Genomic DNA, 22,355 nt, shown 5'->3' on the forward strand with positions numbered 1-22,355 from the left:
CCGTGTCCTGGGGTGCCCAGCCCTTCCGGAGCCTTCCATGCTGGCCCGCAGCTGTCAGGCCGACTGCCTCAGGGTGGTGGGCTGTGCCGTGGGCAGTGCGGCCGGGGAGACCCTGGAGCACAGCGCTGGTCCCGGCCGGGTGGTGAGCGCCCCCCGCAATGGATACACCTGCCCACCTCCTGTCCAGCTGGTGTCCACCTTGTAGTCTGGGGTCCCCTCCTCTAGTATGGAGGGAAGCGCAGGGAGGTCCATTGGATGGGAGGGACAAACAGCTGAGTCTCCCTCGGTCTCCCGTCTGTCCAGGAGGAGGAGGGAGAATTGAATCTCGGCCCTCCCATTGTCAGAGGTTCCTCTGCCCCTCTGTGGTGGAGCCGACTGTGGGAGTCAAGGGCAGCCTAGGGAGGAGGTGGGAGAGGCCTCCGTGGCCCCCAGGCAGCGCCCTGCTGCCTGCTCCTCCTGCCAGCTTTGGCCAGGAGGAGCCAGCCAGGGGGCTCAGCCCTGGCTCAGGCACCCGGCCGGGCAAGCTGCTGCTCCAGCTCTGCGGGCTCCTCACTGTCAGCACTCGGCCCAGGGGCCTCAGCCTCCACCACGCCAACCCTCGAGGCTCCTCCAAGGCGTGGCTGAGGCCACCACCGAGTCCCAGGGGGCTGAGGACCCAGGGCCCTGCAAACATCCGCCCTGGGTATGTGGCCGAGTGGCTGGGGGCCAGCTGGAGGAAGCAAGTGGGCCCACAGCAGGGCCCACTCAGCTCCCTGCCAGGCTGGGGGCCCATTCTTAGCAGTCAGGTCTGACTTCCGGTCTCTACCATCCTGCTGAACTAGCACAGGTCAGGCCCCAGAGACAGGGCTTGGGGCCCTGGGCGGTGGTACCAGCGATAAGCACAAGATAACGGGACCCCTGCTCTGCTGGACAGTGGGCCAGCGCACGCTGAAGCCGGGCAGGCCCCTCAACACAGCCCTGCCTGGCTCTCGTCATCTGCGGGGCTACCGCAGAGACGCGCCATCACACAGGCCCTTGCCTCGGCCTGGGGGGGGCAATGTCCATCCCCCTGAGCCAGGGAGGGCCAAGGGGCCTTCTTCGGTCAGCGGGACCCTCGAGGAGGCAATGTGGGCAGAGGCCTGGGCTGCCCCTGCACGGGCACCCTCACGCCCTCAGCCAGTGCTAGACAGCGCTCTACACCGGGGCCGGGAGAAGCAGGGGGACAAGCGGCCAGGCAGCTGACTCCCCTGCAGGAAGATGGGTGGGGCTGCGAGGAGGGGTGCTGAGGGCGCCCCGCCTACAGGGTGGTTTGTGGTGCAGATCCCGGGCGGCAGCCGACCGACGGGGATGGAGGCAGGTGGGGGTAAGGGCACCCCAGGAGCGAGGCTGCAGGCACGTGCTCGAGGGGAGCCCACCTCACTTGCCTGGGGGTGAGGGGCAGATACTCTGAACGGCCCGGCTCCCCTCCAGCCCTTGGCAGTGGGGGGCTACCAGCCAGGGCTGGATCCTGTCAGGGCCCCGGGCTGAGGCTGTCACTCTCAGCCAGCTTGCCCAGGTGCCCTGGGACTGGAGACAGCTCAAGCGGGGATGAGATGTCCCCTCTGTCCAGCGGCCCTGGCCTGTCCTCTGGCCCTGCTTTGGCCCAGCTGCTCTACCGAGAGGCCCCGGGGCGGGGCTCTGGAGGAGAGTTCTGCTTGGGGGAAGCCCTCTGGCCCCAACCTGGTGCCTCCAACAAGTCCCCAGGGCCCTCCTGGGCCTCTCCCAACCACAAAGCACACTGGCCTGGCCATGGGGGACAGGCGGCCTCAACCTGAGCCACCCTGGGGCGGCAGGGAAGGGGCCCACGTCCCTGCCCAGAGGCCGGGCCAGGTGGGCAGGTGGCGGGGGGGCCTGGAGGAGGCTCTGGAGCATACCCCTCACCTTCCCCTCAACCTCAGGCCTCCAGGTCCCCCTGGGTTGCACCCCGGGGGAGGCACTGGGACCCCTGGGCCCTATGCGTCCACCTGCGCTGTGCTCAGCAGGCAGGCAGCAGTGGCGACGCTCGGGACAGTCAAGCAGACACAGGACAGAACCTTTATTGCTGAATGTAAGGTACCCGCCAGGGAGGCCCGCCTGGCAGTCTCTCCTGCAGCAGGAGGCCTGTGGGAAGACAGGGCAGGCATCGCATGGGGGAGCCCTGCCGGGCACCCCTCGGGGCAAGGCTGAAGGCCCAGGGGTGGGGAGGTGGGTGGGGCCCAGCCTGAGGGGGCCCAGGTGTGGGCACTGGTCACACAGGGCTAAGAGCCAGGCGGGCAGGGGGGCAGCCCTGCCACCCCTGGGGGCGCTCTGTGGCAGGCGGTCCCTCGTCGGGGGCGGTGGCAGGTGGAGCCTCCTTCCTCTCTGGTCGGGGCTGAGGTAGGCGCGGGCTGGCCCTCTGGGCCCTCACAGACGCGGCTTGATGTGCAGCGACTTCCCTGTTCCAAGAGGGCCAAAGGTCAGGCACAGGAGGCCCCCCTCAAGGCCTCTGGGTCAGGGGTCACTCGAAACTGGGAGGGGGCTGGGACATCACCCACTGCCCGGCCTGGGGTCCCGCGTCAAGCTGGGTCCAGGCCTGGCCCTGGGCAGCGGGCGGCCCCGCGGGAGCCCAAGAGCCTGCAGCTGAGCCGTGAGCACCGGGTGCTGGCGGCCCGCACACACAGCTCGGGCTCATACCTGGACAGGTGTCTGGTGCTGCCAGACAGCGCCTTCCACACGGAAAGCCAGGGTGTGTGTGAGCAGCTGCTGGGGGCCCCGAAGCCCCGGGGACCGGCTGGGGCTGCAGGGCTGGGGCGGGAGAGGCTTCCCAGGGCCGAGCAGGCTGCTGCCCTGGGCCCCATGCCCACTGGGCACCCCGGTGCCTCTCCCCACCGAGGACACTCCTGGCGGCCTTGCAGGCCAGCACACCAGCTGCCCACAGGCTGGCACTGTCCGCGTGCCCCCTGCAAGCTTGCATCTCCTTCTGGGACCCCACTGCAGGGCTGAGGACCCCAGTCAGCTGCTCAGCCAGCCAGAGCCCTGGGACCCCGGCCTGCCCCTCAGGCCCCCAGGAAGCCGGCTGGCCTGAGCAGGACAGACGGCCGGGAGGTTGACAGTCATCCCTCCGCTTCCTTCCTCTGATTCTAGGGCTGGTTGCAGGGTTCCTCCTCGTAATTAAAAAACGAAAATTAAAACGCTGGTGGCTTGGGGCTATCTGTTCCTTCCTTCCGCCATCAGGGCGTCCTCCCCATGGAGGGCCTGGCCGTAGCTTGGCGCCCCTGGCTCGGGGGCTGAGCAGGCAGCGTGCGAGCTCGCTCAGCAGAGCTGGGAGAGGAGGCTGCGGCAAGCATCTCCCATTAACGTTACAACCGTGAAATATGACAATAAAATGATAGCCGTATGGTCGCAAATTTGCAGCCCGCCGAGCTGCGTGGGGTTTATCGTCACTCAAACGCGCAGAGAGCTGTAAAATGTTTACAGAAAGGGTCGTTTGCAGCCATAAAATCCTCTTTTCTCTTCTAAACAAGGCTGAGTGGAGCCATTTACCAAGCCCCAAATGTTCATGGGGGGAGAGGAAACATCTGTTCTCTACAGGAGTGTGTGGAGATCTTCCAGAACAAATTAACAGAAATGGGTGCTTTCTAATTAAATCAGCCCTCGGCTGGGCGGTCTGTGAGCGGCGCTCTGTGCCCGCACCTCGCGCCTGCCCTGTGGGCCCGCAGGCGCACACCTGCTGTGCCAGAGACGACGCCGCCGGCTCCCAGGGACCAGCGGGCCCCCCAGGCTGACCCACGGGCCTGAGGTGCGTGCGGCCAGAGTCGGGCTGCCTACCTGAGTCCTTGGAGGGGGCACTCCCGGGGGCCCGGGCCCTGGGCTGGCCTCCAGGGCTGGGCGAGGACTGCAGGGCAATGAAGGAGGGCAGCTTGGAGAGGCCGCCGGAGCCCATCGCTGCCGCCTGCAGACACATCTCCTCTGGCTCCAAGGACAGGGAGGCGGAGGCGGGGCAGGGAGAGGGGCAGGAGGGGGAGGAGGTGGAAGGGGAGGGGGAGGAGGAGGAGGGAGAGGAGGGGGAGGCGGAGGCCACAGCTAACACCCGAGGGGAGGAGGGGGGCGAGGTCGAGCAAGCAGCCATGGAGCTGGGGGGGCTGGACATCCGTCTGGCGGGGCGCAGGGCGGCCGAGGACTTTCTGTAGGAACGGGAGGGGAGCCGGGGTGTGAGGCGAGCAGTGTGGGGCAGGAGGGGTCCAGAGGGTGCTGGCCCACCACCTGTAAACCGCCTGGCCCTCCCCACCCATTCCTGCCCAGCAGCCATCAGGCATTGCCACGTGGGTTCAAGGCGGGCCCGTGGGCCCAAGCACAGGCTGGTGACACTATGGGGCCTACGGCTCCATGCTGATGCCATCCTCACCTCCTGGAGCCTTCCCTGTCCACACAGGCTCCCACATGCACAGGTAGGGGAGCACACCATGGAGCCCAGCCACGAGCATCGCCCGGGACCTCCCCCGCCCCTGGGGAGTGGGGGGGTCAGGGATGCTTTTGGCTTGTCCAGCCTGAGGACCGGGGGTGGGGCACCTCTGGAGGTCACTTCTTCTTGGGGGTGTGAAGCCCACAGAGCTGGGCGGGGGTGCAGGGCTCCCTCCTGCCACCACCCCCAGCTTACACATGCCACACCCATACTCCCCGTCACCTGGGCCCGTGGCTGGTGGAAGCCCTGCTCCTCAGGGGCGTGCTGCTGGGCTCCGGGGCCGTGGGGGTGGCTGCCCGCCGGCCTAGGCGCTTCGGGTTGCGGTGGAGCAGCTGGCACTGGGCACCGCGGGGGCACACACCCCTGCGGGAGAAGTCGGGGCACAGCAGCGTGTGCTTCTTCTTGCACTGTGGGAGAAGGGGCATGGCTGGGTGAGCCGGTGGAGCTTGGCACCACATGGGGGGACCCCGCCTGCTCCGCCCAGTGGGGCTCACGCCAAAGGTTTCCTGTTGGGGGTCTGAGGTCCTCAGGCCAGAGAGGCCCCAGGGCGCTCACCCATACCCATCTCAAATACGGGCAGGGTCAGTCTGATGGTCAAGGGCACTGCCCTGGTTGTACCAGCACCACCCAGCCTGGCCCTGGGCCTGGACTGAGGCTGGGGTGGGGATCCCCAGGGCGCTAACTCCTTTTCCTGACTGCAGCCCAGCAGTCCTGGCAGAGGACCAGGCTGGGGGGCACCCCACAGGGGGTGCACCGTCAGGCAGGTCGGGGCAACAGGTGGCCTCAGCTCTGCCCAACAGGCCCACGGGGAGCACCGAGCCTGGACCCAAGGCCCACCTCTCCATGGCCCCCCTGCCCCCAGGGCAGGGACTGCAGCCCTGCCGTGTGCCTGCTCCCTGCCTGGTCCTCCTAGAGGAGGGGGCCTATTCTCCCACCCAACAGCTGGCTCACTGGGCACCACCCAGGAGGAGGAAGCGACCCTCATGCTGACCAGGTGACAGATGACATGCTGGAAGGAGACCCAGAGGGGAACCCCTGCAAGCAGAGCCCCCAAACCACCCAAAACCACCCGTGCGCACTCAGTCAGCTCCATCGTATCTGACTCTGTGTGACCTCATGGACTGTAGCCCACCAGGTGCCTCTGTCCATGGGATCTTCAGGCAAGAACACCCAGAGTCAAGTTTAAAACCAGCCCTGGTGTCTGAGCAGCTCAAGGGTGCCCCCTGGCATGGCCACTGGAAGTGTCAGGGCAACAGCCTTGAGACCACTTCCTCCTGGACCCCCACTGTGCACGTGTCCTCAGAGAGCCCCAGATGTCGGCCCGGCTCCCAGCACCCAGGACAAGGCCGGCCAAGGACCCCCTGGAGCCTGTGCTCATTCTGTGAGCAGGATGTGGGCACTGACCCCACTCCTGTCCCCACATCTGGCCCTCGGCTGCCACCCAGGAACTAGAGGCCCTTCACACTGGTGCCCGGGGCTGGTGTGAAGGCAGGCAGGCAGCACCTCTGCACCTGGATGGCTACACCTCCCTGTGCTGGACAGACCCAGCCCTGCCCCGCAATGATTCTCCCCCATAGTCAAGGGCCCTCTGCCCTGGGCTGGGCCAGTGACTCGGTCCTGAATCCCAGTGGTCCCCTCGGTGGCACACGCTGCAGCGGGGTCTCCCGGGGAACGAGGGGGGTCTGGGCAGGCAGAGGGACGGGCAGGCCCTCTGGGTGGAGAGCCCACACGGGGCTGGGTGTGGAGCGGTGGCCATGAGCCCCACCACTACCCTGAGCCCAGGTGGCTCGACAGGCACGACACACAGGAGGCGGGACCCAGCACAGAGGGACCCGGTAAAAGGCAGCACCTCGGTTTCCTCCCTGACTGCACGGGGACATCTGTGAGCTACTGGGTCACGTAAACTCATTCCAGCTGTTTCTGTCTCACTTTCTTATGGTGGCCCTAGAAAGTGTGGAATCCCACATACGCTTCACACCCAGTTGACTGTGACTAGAGATGGCTGGTCTGAATTGACCGTCCTCCCAGAACAACCCAAATCTAGGCTCAAATGTAAAGAACTTTCTGAAATCATCCAAGAACTACTGAGCTGGTGAAATGACAGAGGGAAATCTACACAGAGACGTGGTGGGTGCAGGGCTGGTCTCAGACCTCAGAGGTCCCGGCGTCCTTACAGCAAGGCTGCTGAGGAAGGAGCAAATCCAACACCCCTGCCCTCGCCCCACCCGCCCCCCAGAGCTGGAAATAAGGAAAATTCCTGGGATTATAGACCACCAGGCTCCTCTGTTCATGGAATTCCCCAGGCAAGAATACTGAGTGGGTTGCCATTTCCTTCTCCAGGGGATCTTCCCGACCCAGGGATTGAACCCGGGTCTCCCACATTGCGGGCGGATACTTTACCGTCTGAGCTACTAGGGAAGCCCGGAAATAAAGAAAGTCACTGCCAAATAATGCGTCAGTCAGTCAAGAAGCAACAGAAATTAGGTGATAATTAAAACCAAATGACAACACTAAAACAACCTATCAAAGTTGATGGACTGGAGCTAAAGGAGTCCTTGGAGCGAAGCCCTCAGCCTCACAGTCTGATATTAGCAGAGAGGAAACACCTCAAGTCAAAGGCAAACAGAAAAATAAATAAAGCAGAGAGAAGGACATAAGGAGAAAAGAAACATATAAACAATACAAGGAATGACAAAAGTGCCGTTAACTGCTGGTGCTCCACAAGGCAAAAAGATGTGAAGATGATTACAATGAACAAATTTTATGCCAATAAATTTGAAAACACAGACAAAAGCTACAAATTCTAGAAAAACTACCAAAAACTGACATTAAATCTGATGAATATTCCTATGACCATAAAGGAACTTGAATCAGTAGTTAAAAAAATTAGGCAAGCGCCAGTCCAGGGTTTCACGGTAGTTCTACCAGATATTCAAGAGCTGCACCATCCAACCTCCCATGAACTGGCCTGTAGGAGAGGACAGCAGAGAACACTCAGCTCAGTCTACTTGGCCAGAGGGGTCTTAAAACTGGAACCTGACTGCAGCGAGATGATCAAACAACCTTCAGGCCAACTGCATGAACAATGATTCACAAGTTCTACGCAAATTATAAATAAACTGAGTCCTGAAATGTGTAAAAACACCATGTTAGGACCAAGCTGAGTTTATCTCAGGAATGCAAGGTTAGTTTTTATCTCAGGAATGCAAGGTTAGTTTAACGTTAGAAAATCAGGGAACAGAAATTAGTACATTAGCAATCTAAAAGAAAGGAATCACGTGATCACCTCGAGAGGCAAGAAAGAAGAGTTTCATAAAGTTCAGCATCAACTCAAAGTTTAGCAAATTAGCAATAGAAGGGAGCTTCCTTAGCTTAATATAGAACCTTCCAGAAACTATCACCATCACTCACCAAGGGGTGGAGCTGGAAGCCCACAGCCATGAGTTACTATCTTACTGGGCTTATAGGCAGGGCAGAAAAAGAAAAGGCATTTAAACTCAAAGGAAGAAAATATGGTCATTATTTGCAAAAGATATGATTGTTGATGTAGAAAAACCCAAAAGACTAAGTCCCATGGATGAATTACTATAATTACTAATATAATTTAGCAAAACTTCTGGAAACAAAATCAACATTAAAAATAGTATGTCCATAACCAATGAACAGTGAGAAAATAACATTTAAAAACAAGCTCTTTATAATAATAATAAATGTGACAGAAATAAATTTAACAGATAAGACAAGCAAGAATTTTATCAAATGATGTCAAAGGAGAGTCCATATAACCAGAGACAGCGCCTTGATCACACACAGGAGACTCACTGTAGAGACTAGTGAGACCAGTTCTCACCAAACTAAGGCACAGATTCAAGACAACCTGAACCCAAATTCCAACTCTAAAAACCTTACCTGGAATTTAAAATACACTTCTGGAAAGATAAAGGGGCAAGAATAGCTAAAATAGCCACAAGGAAGAAAAAAGTGAAGGAATCTGCTTCCTTGTTACGACTAATCCCAAAGCTCAAATAACCGACAAAGGTTCCTATAGTCAAAGCTGTGGTTTTTCCAGGAGTCATGTATGGATGTGGGAGTTGGACCACAAGGCTGAGCACTGAAGAACTGATGCTTTTGAACTGTGGTGCTGGAAAAGACTCTTGAGAGTCCCTTGGACTGCAGGGAGATCAAACCAATCAATACTAAAGGAAATCAACCCTGAATATTCACTGGAAGGACTCACGTTGAAGCTGAAGCTGCAATACTTTGGCCACATGATGCCAAAAGCCGACTCATTGGAAAAGGCCCTGATGCTGGGAAAGACTGAAGGGAGGAGGAGAAGGAGGTGACAGAGGATGAGTTGGTTGAATAGCATCACTGACTCAATGAACATAAATTTGAGCAAACTCCAGGAGTTGATGGTGGACAGGGAGGCCTGGCGGGCTGTAGTCCAAGGGGTCGCAAAGAGTCAGAAATGACTTAGTGACTGAACAACAACCTGGGACTGTTTAAATAAGACCCAGACTTGTGTAACAGCCAAGAATCCAGGTTTCAATAGGAATTGACTCCATACCAGGAGCTGCTGGCATGGGAACAGTGTATGTGGTGGGCTGACTGTAAAGTTACAGGCAGATTTTTGACTGTGTTGGGGATGGTGTGGTGTTGAAGGGTCAACTGTACAGTACGGAGATTGAATCAGGTAATCATAAAACCTCGCAACCAAGAAAAGCCCAAGACTAGATGGTTTCAACAGCTGAATCCTACTAAACATGTAAAGAATTAACACCTATTCTTCTCAAATTCCTTCAAAAACGCAGAAGATGAGAGAATACTTCCCTAATACACAACAGCCAAAACAATCTATGAGGCTAGCCTTACCTTGGTTCCAAAAGCATACAGAGACACTATGAGAAAAGGAAATTGCAGATCAAAATTATTATGAATACAAATGTCAAAATCCTCAACAAAATAGTACAAAACTGGACTAGTGGCATATTAGAAAGATTATACACTATGATCAAGTGGGATTTATTCTCAGAATGCAAAGATGGTTCAACATCCAAAAATCAATCGATATATTGTGATTAATCAATGTGGTCAGTATGTCTGATTGACCAGCTTAATAGAATGAAGGGAAAAAACACACATGATTATCTCAACTGATACAAAAAAGATTTGGGCAAATACTGTAAGATTCCACCTATGTTAAATACCTAGAATAGGCACATTCATGGAGACAAAATGTTGATCTGTGGCTGCCAGGAGGTGGAGAGCAGGGGGAATAGGGACTCACTGCCAACTGTTTAGAGATTCTTTTTCGGGGCGATGAAAAAGTTTTGGAAACAGATAGTGGTGGTTGTACAATATTGTCAAAGTAATTAATACCACTGAACTGTACACTTAAAAATGCCAAATTCTGCTACAATTAAATAACTAAAAAATGTAATACACTAAAACCCATAGTACTGTGCACTTAAATGGGTGATTTGTATGGGATGTGACTTCTATCTCAATAAAGCTGTGAAGATTAGAAAAGACCCTGATGCTGGGAAAGATTGAAGGCAGGGGGAGAAGGGGACAACAGAGGATGAGATGGTTGGATGGCATCACCAACTCGATGGACATGAGTGTCAGCAACCTCCAGGAGTTGGTGATGGACAGGGAAACCTGGTGTACTGCAGTCCATGGGGTTGCAGAGAGTTGGACATGACTGAGCAACTGGACTGAACCGAAAGCTGTGAAGAAAAGGATTGAGGAGCAGCTAGTAAGCACACTGCAACCAGGGAGATGCAAACCAAAACCACAGTGAGAGACCCCCTCATGCCCACCAGCACGGCTGCCGGGTGCTGGCAAGGATGCGACAAAGGGAACCCTCACTCCCTCCTGGTGGGGCTGGACGGGCAGCCTGTGTCCACAGCGAGACCTGCGCATGCAGCCTCTCTCAGAACAGTCCCCTGACACAACCCAGGGCCCACCCCCAGCAAGCAGAGAAACAGACAGTGTCCCCTACACACAGTGGAGCGCTGCTCGAGACCACCACATGACGACCCTCAAACACGCTGACAAGAGAAGCCGGATGCTGGAGCCTGCCCCCGAGGGGCCCCGTGTGCAGCACCCAGAAAAGACAGTTCCACACAGACAGACATACATCACTGTGTCTGTGTGTCCCGTGTGGGGCGGGGGGGCAGGCGGCAGAGAAGGGACTGACCACAGAAAGAGCTGAGGATGTCTGGGTGGTGGGAATGGTGTAACAGCAGACGGCATTGACGACTGCACGACTCCGTAAACTTACTGAAAGCTACCGAAGCCACGCCTGTGACTGTGAACTGGAGGACGTGTACACACGACCGTGATGAACCTGGTTTGAAGAAAGTGTCTCCATCAACCAGAGAGGAAGGAATGGAGGGCTTCCCGTGGCGGGGAGAGGCTTACTACGTGCAAAAAGGGGGCGAGGCTGCACTACACACCAGACTCAGCAACAGGGGCGCCGGGGCCCCTAGGCTGGCTCAGAGGGCTGGGTGCGGTGACATCACCACAACCTCCCCTCGAGGTAAGCACCATGGCACCCCGACTGCACACAAAGGAGGCGAGGCCTCCCCCTAGAGGGGGCTGGCCTGGGACTGAGCCCCACTCAGAGCCTCGTCTCAAACCCTAATCCTGACGCCACATGGGAGAAGACACTGGAAGCTCGCCTTGCCTGGGGAGGGAGTGGATCCTGGAACCAGGGCCACAGGGGCAAAAATGGGAGGCCCTGCCCATAAAAACAGGAAGGATTTCAGCCTGAGGAAAAGTACACCCCTGGGCAAGCTATCGGGCAGTGACATGGAAAGGGTCAGCTTTCATTCCAATCCCAAAGAAAGGCAATGCCAAAGAATGTTCAAACTACTGCACAACTGCATTCATCACACACGCTAGCAAAGTAATGCTCAAAATTCTCCAAGCAAGGCTTCAACAGTACGTGAACTGAGAACTTCCAGATGTTCAAGCTGGATTTAGAAAAGGCAGAGGAAACAGAGATCAAATTGTCAACATCCACTGGATCAGAGAAAAAGCAAGAGAGTTCCAGAAAAACATCTACTTCTGCTTTATTGACTACGCCAAAGCTTTTGACTGTGTGGATCACAAAAAACTGTGGAAAATTCTTAAAGAGATGGGAATACCAGACCACCTTATCTGCCTCCTGAGAAATCTGTATACAGGTCAAGAAGCAACAGTTAGAACTGGACCTGAAGCAACAGACTGGTTCCAAATTGGGAAAGGAGTACGTCAAGGCTGTATATTGTCACCCTGCTTATTTAACTTATATGCAGACTACATCACGTGAATTGCCGGGCTGGATGCAGCACAAGCTGGAATCAAGATTGCCAGGAGAAATATCAATAACTTCAGATATGCAGATGACACCACCCTTATGGCAGGCAGTGAGGAAGAACTAAAGAGCCTCTTGATGAAAGTGAGAGGAGAGTGAAAAAGCTGGCTTAAAACTCAACATTCAAAAAACTAAGATCATGGCATCCGGTCCCATCACTTCATGGTAAACAGATGGGAAAACAGTGGAAACAGTGACCATAGTTTATTTTCTTGGGCTCCAGAATCACTGTAGATGGTGACTGCAGCCATGAAATTTTTAAAAGACACTTGCTCCTTGGAAGAAAAGCTATGACCAACCTAGACAGCATATTAAAAAGCAGAGATACCACTTTGCCAACAAAGGCCTGCATAGTCAAAGGTATGGTTTTTCCAGTAGTCATGTATGCATGTGAGAGTTGGATCATAAAGAAAGTTGAGTGCACTCCAGTATTCTTGCCTGGAAAAGTCCATGGACAGAGGAGCCTGGTGGGCTGCAGTCCATGGGGTTACATGACTGAGCATGCGTGCATGAGGGTGGAGGGAGATGGGTTGGTAGCAATAAACTGGTAGAACTGAAAAAAAAAGAAAGTTGGGTGCAAAGAGTTGATGCTTTTGTACTGCGGTGTTGGGGAAGACTATTGAGAGACCCTTGGACAGCAAGGAGATCCAACCAGTCAATCCTGAAGGAAATCAGTCCTGAATATTCAGTGGAAGGACTGATGCTGAAGCTGAAGCTCCAACACTTTGGCCACCTGATGTGAAGAGCTGACTCATTAGAAAAGACCCTGATGCTGGCAAAGATTGAAGGCGGGAAGAGAAGGGGATGACAGAGGATGAGATGGTTGGATGGCATCACCGACTCAATGGACATGAGTTTGAGTACTCTCCGGGAGTTAGTGATGGACAGGGAAGCCTGGCATGCCACAGTCCATGGGGTCACAAAGAGTTGGACACGACTCAGCGACTGAATTGAACTGAACTGACAGGGAGACACTGTGATTTCAAAGAAAGATGTCCAGAGGACAAGGAGCTTCTGCAGGGCAGAAGGCAGCGGGGGTGGGCCCCCGACACATGGGGGACAGAGAGACAAGGAAGTTGTGGAGAGCGGGCCAAGGACCATGAGGGCGGGGGAGTCGCTGTCGCTACAGAAGTGGCTGCGGATGATACCCACGCTCAGGTGTTTCTCTGCTCTGTGCCAGGAGGGGCTGGAGAGGCGACCCCCAGCTGCAGCACACACCAAGACCGCAAGTTTCAAACCAAGGATGGAGTCAGGGAGCCTGGAGGCCTGGTGCTCCAGGCCAAGGCGGGGGTGGACCTCCGGCCGGAAAGCACCCTGGGGACTGTGTGAGCAGCACGGGTCTGGTGGGAGTCCCGGGCCCACAGTGCCACAGACACCTGAGCGGGCTGGCCGGGGCACAGGGCAGCGCTGGTGACGCAGGGGCCAGTGCTCGGCGCTCGTCCGCAAGACCGAGCAACAGCGCTGTAACACCCGCCCTCAGTGTGTCCCGCCCCCCCCACGCTCATCAGTGGCAAGCCCAGCCGCTCACGCGGACTCGACAGCAAGCGATCAGGGGAGCCCACCACCAGCGCCAGGAGTAGCTGAGGAAGCGTGAGGCAGTTGCTGTGACATCCGGCGTCTCACAGGAGGCTGGCTGTGTCCCTGAGTGTCCTGAGAGTCCGGAAGGACAAACTGAGAAGAGAGAGGCTGACCATTGAGCCCCAGACCCAGGAGCAGCGCGTGGCCCCCAAAAAAGATGAAGGACAGGGATCTACTCCAGCTTAAATTATTCACAAGAAAAGGGGACGTGCGTCTTTAACAAGCCCGCGCTTTATGAAGCAAGGTTAACAATTCCACTTGATTCAGTGGAATATTATAAACTCTCTGGGGCCCATCTGAGGACTTCCACTTCAGCAGCAAGGTGACGACTCAGCACTTTTTATATTATTTAGAGAATAAAATTAACCCTCGCCGGCCCAGGCTGCTGCCTCCACCCCCACTGGATCCGGCCTGCTCAGCGCTTTTCCCATCTATAATTACAAGCCGCTATCCATCATGTGGCAGCCACACAGCGCCCACACGCCAAAACGCACGCAGTAAGCACTTCCACTAATAGAAGCAGAACTTAAATATCGCCTTGATATTTTCATTTACATTGGAATCTTTTACAACAATCACCCACAGCCTCCGTGGGGGTCCTGCGCCCCCGCCCCACCCCACCTGGGCTCTCTGGAGCCACCAGCCGGGCCCCACCTCTGCAGGAGGGGCCTCCATGGGGGGACCCGAAGGCTGTGCACAGGCTGGCAGGGGGGCGGCTGTGCTCCCACCGTGCTCCCCACAGGGTGAAGCCCGGCCCAGGACAGGGAGCTGGCCTGCAGAGACATGCGCTCCCCGGGCCCAGGGCCCGGCCTGCTCCCCCAGGGCAGCCCACAGGCCCTGAGGCAGGGTGGTCACTCACGAGCATCTGCGGACCAGGAGGCAGCGGGCCTTGCTGAGGCCCCTGGGCTGGCGAGGAGGCTCCCTCTCAGGCACCAGGACCCGCTGTCCAGGGGCCCCACCCAGGCCCACATGGCCGCTCTGCTGCCCCCAGGCCTGCAGGGTGGGGCCTTCCCCGGAGGAGCCGCGGTGAGCCAGCCGTGCTTCTCAGCTGTCAGCTGTTGACGGGCAGGGGAGAGGACAGGCAAGGACAGGCCCGCGAGGCAGGTGGGCCTGGCCCCTGGCCCAGCTCCTCACTCCCAGTGCCCCTCCACCCCATGCCCCGTACCTTGGCGCCCAGAGGGCAGTAGCCTTTCAGAAAGTCGGTGCAGACCTCCGCCTTGCGGGACACGTAGACGTGGCTGTAGGGGCAACTGCTGTTGCTGCAGATGCCCTTCAGGAAGTAGGAGCAGACAGGCATCTGGGGGGCGGGAGACAGTGAGGCCCAGGGCAGCTCCCCTAGCCTCCCTCCTCACCCCACCTCACAGGCAGGGGCACTAGGACCCCAGGGGCCCATCCAGGGCTCCACCACCAGGCGTGAGCCACACAGAGACTGGCCCTCCCCAACGTCAGACCCTAGCCTCCCCAGAGGAGAGGCCACCCAGGCCTGCAGTCACGTGAGGACAGAGATGGGGACCCAGCCAGCTGGATGGCCCAGGCCCAGATGTGCTGTCCCCAAGTCTGCCACATGCCCCGAGCCTGCCTGCTCTGGGCGGTGGGGCTGGGTGGGGGCCAGGAGGAGGCTGGCAGCTAGAAGAGCAGGGCAGGGGAGGAGGGAGGCAGCGTGTGGGTGCTCCAGTGGGGTGACGGCCCACAGGGCCTGACATCCAGCAGGCTTTCCAGCTGCCCGATGCATGGGCACCAGGCAGTATCCGTGAGCTGGAGACCTGACTTGGAGCAGCCCTTGCAGGGGCTCTGCTGGCACTGACTGTGGGCAGGCATTGTAGGGGCCTGGCAGAGGGCAGGCCAGCCCAGGGGAGACTTGGTGGGGGACACAGGTGGGCAGCCCACCTCCCCCTACAGGGGGAAGCGAGGCCTGAGAGCCAGTGGAGGCGGGCAGGGGAGGGTGTGTGTGTCTCTCTGATGTCACTCACATTGACCTCTGCAGTTGGGGCCCTTGGGGTGAGCCCTGCCCCCTGCAGGCCAGCCTCCTGGGGGGGAACCCTGCCAGGAGCTCACACAGCTGTGGCCCTGCGGGTCTCATGCCACCAGCCTCTCCCGGCCCCTCGCTCCGCTGTCAGCCCTGCCTGCCCTGTCCACGTGGTGCCCACTGCACCCCACCAGGTGCTCTCCCGCCTCAAGAGGACACACAGGGGTTTCTCTTTTCTGGGAGGAGGTGGGGGGGCTGAGGGGGTGGGGGATATGACTTTAGCCAAGGAGGGAAGGAGGGAGGAAGCAGAGAAACAAAGGGTGATTTAGCGAAGAGTTTATTTTTAATTGTCTTTTAACTGCAGCGCAGAGGGGAGCGGCGGCCTGGGGCTGGCAGAGCAGCGGCTGCAGACAATTCCCTTAATGTGCGTTTTGATACAGGGCCCAAATTAGCGCTAATAAAAAGGGATAATAAAGCCAACTCTTGCACCAAACAGAACTCCTCCTAGCTGTCAGTGCTGCTATCAAGAGGAAACTGCATTCTCATTTCAATTAACCTTGTTTGCACCCAGCACATCCACACAAATAACAATAACATTAACTCAGGGCGCTGGTGCGGGGTGTCCGCCTCAGACAGCTCAGAGCCTGTGCCGGCTCCAAAGCCGAGCTAATGAACCCGAAACTCGACGTGAATTTCCAAATTGCTCACAACAGAGTTTCGAAGCTCTATTAGGGAGAAAAATGCTGATTCTTTCCAAGTTCCTCAAGGGGAAAAGCTGTAGTAGCAGCAGCAGTGCCTCCCCAGGCCCGCCGCGACCCCCTCCCCCTCGGGGCTGGCAGGATGCCCCCAGCCAGCACTGACCCCTGACCTCAGCTGCCCTCATGCACTTCGGGGCGGGCCCAGCTGTGTGCCTCCCTCTCCCACCACCGCAGGCCCCCCACTGGCGCACCTTGGGGTGGGGTGGGGGGATGGGACACTGGACATGTGGGGGGGGTGGGAGAGGGGCCCAGGTGGGGAGGGGTGCAGGGGCAGAGCCTTGGGGCCAGCTCCGGCCTGCAGGCGCAGGGGGGACGCTCACCTTCTCCTTGGAGACGTGGTGGGAGAAGGGGCAGGTCCCGTCCGTCTTCTTGCAGGTGCCCCGGACAAACCTGCGCACACAGGGGGAGTCTGAGGGGCGGGAGCCCAGGGCGGCCCAGCCCCATGCCGCCCCACTCCCACCCAGAGGCCCTGCTTGGGGTGGGGGGTGGGCGCACCTGGTGCACACGGCCACCTTCTCGGGGTCGTGGACGTAGGGGCAGTGCTCGCCACGGTTGCACCGGCCGAAGCGGTTGTAGTACATGCAGTACTCCTCCTTCCGCCGCCGTCGCCGCTGCCGCGCCTGCCGCACAATGGCCAGGCTGCGCTGCACGGCCCGGCTGGGGGCAGGGAGAGAGCGATGAGCCCTGGGAGGCCGGGAGGCCAGGGAGCCCCCCAACCCAGAGGCACATACCTGGCCAGGGAGCGGCTGCAGCTGCTGGCAGGGTCCAAGCGGCCTGTGGGAGGAGGGGCCGGGTCACGCCAGGCCCACCGCCCCAGGCTCTGCCCTCCCCTTGCTCACCTGCCAGGCCATCCCCGGCCAGGGCAGGCAGGAAGCCAAGGGGAGCTGGCAGAGGCCACCCTGGTGTCTGGTCAGTGGTCCTGCCTCAAAGCGGGTGGTCACAGGAACAGGGTGGTGGGGCATCCCTGCCACCTCCCTCTGCTTGGAGCAGAGCCCCAGGGACATGGGACCTGAGTGAGGTCTGGGAATGCCACTTGGTTTGCAGCAGCTAAGAATGGCTTGTTTAAAGCACCATAAAATAGAAGCTAAGAAGTGTATGGCCACAAATGCTGAAATCCTCCACAAATGCGGAAATCCACCGGACGACGGGTGTCCCCTGCCTGCAAACCAGACTCCAGCATGACCTGAGGAGCAGGGTTCGGGCTGGCCTGCATCACACGGCTCTGAGGTCCTGGCAGGCGTCCCGCTCCTTAGAACTGTGGAGGCACCCCGTAAAATATTCCTCAAAACCCCAAGTGCGCAGACCAAGCAGGACCTCTCCGAGGTCACTGACTGTGTCCGAAGGGGAGTCACTGACGGCGTGGTCCATGGTTAACAGGAAGGCAGGTGGACAATCAGGCAGGCTCGCCTGCAGAGGGGGCATCCAGGCCAACATGCAGCTCCCACCTGCCGTTTAGATACACGGTCAGTCCCCAGGACTGAGGCGGGCAGGGCAGAGTGAGAGCCGCTCGGGACAGCCACAGTTCCTCAACACACACGTGACCCTCCCCAGACCAGATTGGGTTTCCCACACGCAGCTGCTGAAATGGAGTCACAGCAGGAGGCACAAGTGACATCACTCAGAAATTCTAGGGACCTGAGGCGATGACAAAGCATTCCTGGTTTAAAAAGGGACGTCCCCAAGCTGCCTGGCCTGGAGCAGGCCTGGGCAGGCGGCCCCCTCACCACCTGGAGGGCCCTCCCCTTGGCTTGCTGCAGGGCGCCCAGCGCCACCCCCAGGCCCGCGAGCGGGCCGAGCCCTCTGGGCCAGCACTCGCACTGCCCCACTGCGGCACTCCTCTGAGCCCCAGTCTCCTCCGGTTAGAAAGGCGGCTCCAGGGCTGTGCAGCAAAACCCCTGGGAGGGAGGCTGCTCCTGCGGCGGTCCAGGCCCAGGGGGCCGACTTACAGGGTTGAATGGGGTGGGGGGGCACGACACGGAAAGAAGGGGGGGCCTCAGAGCTGAGGGGCTGGCAGGGAGGGGTCTTAGGGCAGCTCCAGGCCATACTGGAGTCTGGTTTCCAGGCAGGGGACACCCATCGTCTGGTGGCAGCGGAGGTCAGTCCAGATGGCATGTGGTGGTCCCCACCTGGAGCCCGAGGGTGACAGTGCAATCTGACAGCGGTTGGCGAGCGCGACTTCCCGGCCGTCACCCAGGCTGCCAGTGACGCAGGGGCAGCACCTGCCCCCCCAAGGGACGCCATCGTCAGAGTCTGCCGTCAGACCAGCCCCAGGCCTGGCCTCTGCGGGGTGCTTAGGTTTATTCCTCTTTCCACAGTGGCTCTTAAAAAAATGCCAGTGTAGGCCTTGGTAAGAATTTTTACAGGAACAGGAGGAGGCACCTTTTCAAATGCTTTGCAGTGTTAAAAAATGTACATAAAGTAGCTGGCTTGAGAGGCGCTAAAAAGTTCAGCTGAAAACCCTGGCAACCTCGGAGCAGGAGGGCTGAGCCTTCTGGAGAACTCGCACTTCCTAGGGGTCTTCCCGAAATAGAGCAGCAAGGCTGCCCTACCCCCTTCCCACCCAGATAGGGGCTCACCCCCCCAGTCGAGGGCCCTGGGGTCCGAGGGCACAGAGGAGCAAGCACCACCAGCTCCCACAGCCCCCACCCGCCCACGATGCCCTGGAACATGCCACCCTGGGGAGGAGGCGTCCAGGAGCGGCAGAGGCCACGCGGCAGGGCCTTGGATGCACAGGGGTAGACTGACCAACCGGTGGGACCCTCTCTCACATGCAGCTCTGTGTGACCCTGCAGCACCCAGAGAAGGGTCACAGGTTACAGGTGAGGTGCAGAGACCCCCCCGCCTGCCCAGCGCCTGCAGTGGCAGGCTGGTGGCAGAGAGACTGCCCCCCACAGCCTACCCCTGGGGCCTGGGGCTCAGAACAAGCCTGGAAGCCAGCCCTGCAGCCCAGGCTGAGCAAGGCAGCGATGGCAGGCAGACTCGGTGTCTGCTCTACCGCAGGGCCTTGCAGGCTCTTAGGGCTGACCCATCCGGGCTGAAGCCTGTGGGGAGGGGACCCCGGGCTGGGTCCTGCGAGCAGGCAGACTTAGACCAGGAAAAAGTGCTTGGCCCCGCGATTCTGGGGCAGTGAGGTGTGCCTGCTAGAAGGCCCTGCCCTTGGAGCTGAGGGATGGGCAGGGCAAGGCTCTTCCCCACAAGGCCTGGGATGGTGGGCACCCCGACAGGGCTGAGGCTGTGCTGAGAGGCCTGCAGCCAGCGGGGGTGGTGGAGCCCCTGCGCACCCCAAGGAGGGCTGCACTTTCTTGCTGAAGTCACAGTTCTGTTGACACCAGAGGAGAAAATTTATTTCTTTAATTATTACTCATCTAAGTGAGCTGCTAGTCTGTGGGCATTCCCACAGCTGGGAGCAATCTACCCTCCTTACAGCCAGGAGCTGGCCACTGGACGGGGGTCCAGGCGGCTGCTGCCGTGCTGGCCGGCCTTGGGCCCCCAGGACAGGCTGCCTTGTGGTCTATGTGCCAAATACCCCCTCCCTGCCCCCGTGCTGAGGTGAGGGGGTGCCCCAGCCAACTGATCAGCAGGGCATGGGCAGCCTGTGGGGGCAGGTGGGCAGGGAGGCGGCCTCCGTCCTCACCGTAGGCCCAGTGGCTGGGGGCTGGGAAGAAGGGTGGGGAAGGCTAGGACCCCTCACAGCTCGAAAGGCTCTGCAGGGGAGGCAGGCTCTGTGGAGCTTAGCACTCAGCGCGGCGCCTCCCAGAGAAGTGTGGGAGAGGGGACATGTCCCCACACCCCGAAGGCGGCCCCCCTCCTGCAATGATTATGTCCCAAGGTGGCAGAGGCCTCAGACTCAGGCCCCACGCCCGGCGGATGGCCCTGACAGGGCTGCTGGACTGTGAGGGGGCAAACCCGCGTCTTCCTTCCGCCCGCGGGTGCCCTGGGGAGCAAGCAGCCCAGGTGACAGGTGACCCCCACAGCCCACCAGTCCATTCGAGATCGGCCTCGCGTGCAGCCTGGGATTCCACGAGATCCAGGATGGCCCCCAGGGCCCAGCCCAAGGTAGGCAGAGAGCAGGGCCCACAGAGAGACCTGGTTGCCCCACGGCCCTCATGGGCTTGTGTGGAAGGGTCCCGGGGAAGACCGCCTGGCTGGGGCAGCCCTGTGCGGGGCCCAGATTCAGGTAGGACAAAGCGGGTCTGAGACCCCTGCCCTCTGAGGCGCCCAGAGCTATGTGTGGGGCCCACAGACCACGTGTGCCCGGCAAAGGCGTCAGAGGGGGGCCTGCACCTGCGGCTCCACCGGGCGAGCTTCTGAGGCTGAGTAGAGGGTGGGGGCAGGCCCACAGCCCAGCTCCTGGAGGGAGCAGGATGTGCAGGGGAGCAGAGCCCTGGGCCCCCGGCCCCTGTGCCTGTCCTGGGGGCCTGGTGCACCTGGCCTGGCAGAGGGGAGGTTCCAGGGGGCCCTCCGCTGTCTCCTGCGCCCCACCTACCTCCTGAGCTGGGCTCTTCTCCCTTCTGCCCCTGTCAGGGGTCGGGCTAGGGATGAGCCTGTGCAATCCCCACAGCCCCTGCACACCCCACCTTTTTTTGACACAAAAGGAAAGGAGTAAAATTGGATTGAAACCAAAATATTTTTCTAGTTAATTTGTACAATAAGCGAATCCACAGCATTTCCTTCTCCGCGGCCTGTTTCCCCGGGCAGGCACCGCGGTCCCAGGTGTTCACTCACTGGGCCGTGTTTACCATACCTGGCTCGTCTCCTTTGTCCTGGAGCAAAACACGGAAAATCAGGCGGCTCAGCCAAGCGCGAGGTGGGTGCAGCCGGTGTGCCCTGGGGGCCTCCCCGCCACTGCCGCCTTGGCGGAGACAGTTCCAGGACGCCCTCACAAGAGCACAGGCACAGCGCCCCCACCCCAGGGGCCTCACCTGTGCGCAGCAGGGGCCTGCTGCCCCCGTCCCCGCCGGGCCGGCTGTAGGTCTTGGAGAGCTTGTTGGCTGACACCTTGTAGAGGACGCCTCCGATGCAGCGGTAGCCTTTGCTCCGCCACCGAGGGGAGCCAGTCTGGGCTCTCCCGCCTGCGGCGGGACGCAGGGTGTTCAGCGCCAGGGACCTGCAGAAACAGGAAAGCCCGTCAGCTCGGCCCTGAGGCAGTCAGAAGACCTCTGTCCCCCACCTATTGTGGGCCTAGGAGATGGCACCCTCAACCCTCTGAGGCTGGGGCGCCTTTGTGAGGGGAAAGCCCTCAGTGCCAGCACTAAGGCAGCCCTGAGGGTCACCGGTGTCCGGGAACACCTCCTGGACGCTGCCCCGTGGTACCCCCTGGCTCTGGGATGGCCGCGCTGTGTGGTCAGCAAGGGCCTCTGCCCGCCGTCCACTCCTCTGTCCACTGCATGGAGCGCCTGGCATCGTGACCAGGAAGGGACAGCCTCATGGACCCTCACCCAGGCAAGCTATCTGGGGGCAAGACTGGAGTCCCCTCAAGGTCAAGGGCTGGTAAAGGCCTGGGCTGCTTGTGGGGTCAACTGAGTGCAGGCCCAGGCCAACCCAAGGGCAGATGGGTCAGGAGAAGTCCCCCACAGACCCCTTGGCTGCAGCAGGCAAGGGCCGCACCCCAAGACTCAGGTCCCACAAAGGGTGGGCCTGCAGTTGCCCTGGTGGGCTGTTCCCCGAGCTGCCACAGGAAGGGCTCAGGGCTCCAGAGCAACTTGGCAACTTGGCATTGACCTTCTGAGTGTCTTAGCAGAAACCTGCTTATGAAAATTGAGCTCAGTTCTCTTTGGGCCGCTGGCAGCCCTGGGCAGAGGAGCACCCGTCCGAGAGCTTCACCTCTGCTGAAGCGGGGCAGGGCACGAGGAGGGCGGCCAGTGCCAGGCAGGGCTGGGCTCCCCAGTGCCTCCTGCTGAGGCTCCCATGCCCTGAAGCCCCTTCCCCAGGAGTCTACGAACCCCAGCTCCACTGGGGCAGCAGAGCACGCTCTCCTGGCAACCCTGCGGCCACATGGCAGGGGGGAGGCCCCAACCCGGGTCTGGAGTGCAGACCGGCCTGACAGGTGGCCCACCACTGGCCTGACTCCCCACCTGCAGGCTGCAGGCTGAGGGTGAGCCGGGATCTGAAGCTGCAGCGTCAGGCGGGAAGCGCCAAGCAGGCCTCCAGAAAGCACTTAACCCAGTTTCCCTTAATTAAAACTCAAGTTCACAAACACCAATCTTGGAGAGAGCGACCCCCCCAAGGGTCCTTGGCAGCCCTGCCCACCCT

The 22,355-nt window shown here is 59.5% G+C and overlaps 1 protein-coding gene across 6 annotated transcripts in view; it reads right to left on the reverse strand.

Annotated features, from left to right (window-relative positions):
- Positions 1–2,038: 2,038 nt before the first annotated feature.
- ZC3H3 (zinc finger CCCH-type containing 3) overlaps positions 2,039–22,355 on the reverse strand; it is a 68,179-nt gene continuing 47,862 nt past the window's right edge. For 2 of the 6 annotated variants that reach the window (XM_081497070.1, XM_081497073.1), the window contains exons 5-12: positions 21,026–21,210; positions 16,835–16,877; positions 16,599–16,760; positions 16,424–16,493; positions 14,545–14,676; positions 4,661–4,845; positions 3,805–4,160; positions 2,039–2,432 (exon numbers count right to left, since the gene is read on the reverse strand). In XM_081497070.1, coding sequence (XP_081353196.1) covers positions 2,401–2,432; positions 3,805–4,160; positions 4,661–4,845; positions 14,545–14,676; positions 16,424–16,493; positions 16,599–16,760; positions 16,835–16,877; positions 21,026–21,210 — 1,165 coding nt within the window. In that variant the 3' untranslated portion in view covers positions 2,039–2,400. Of the gene's footprint in view, positions 2,433–3,804; positions 4,228–4,479; positions 4,846–14,544; positions 14,677–16,423; positions 16,494–16,598; positions 16,788–16,834; positions 16,878–21,000; positions 21,211–22,355 lie in introns of all 6 variants that reach the window. The other 4 variants (XM_081497068.1, XM_081497072.1, XR_014055870.1 and 1 more) reach the window with 3 other exon arrangements.

Source organism: Giraffa tippelskirchi, chromosome 6 (assembly GCF_054371585.1).
Source record: "Giraffa tippelskirchi isolate mGirTip1 chromosome 6, T2T-mGirTip1v1.2.pri, whole genome shotgun sequence".
NCBI classification, from domain to species: Eukaryota; Metazoa; Chordata; class Mammalia; order Artiodactyla; family Giraffidae; genus Giraffa; species Giraffa tippelskirchi.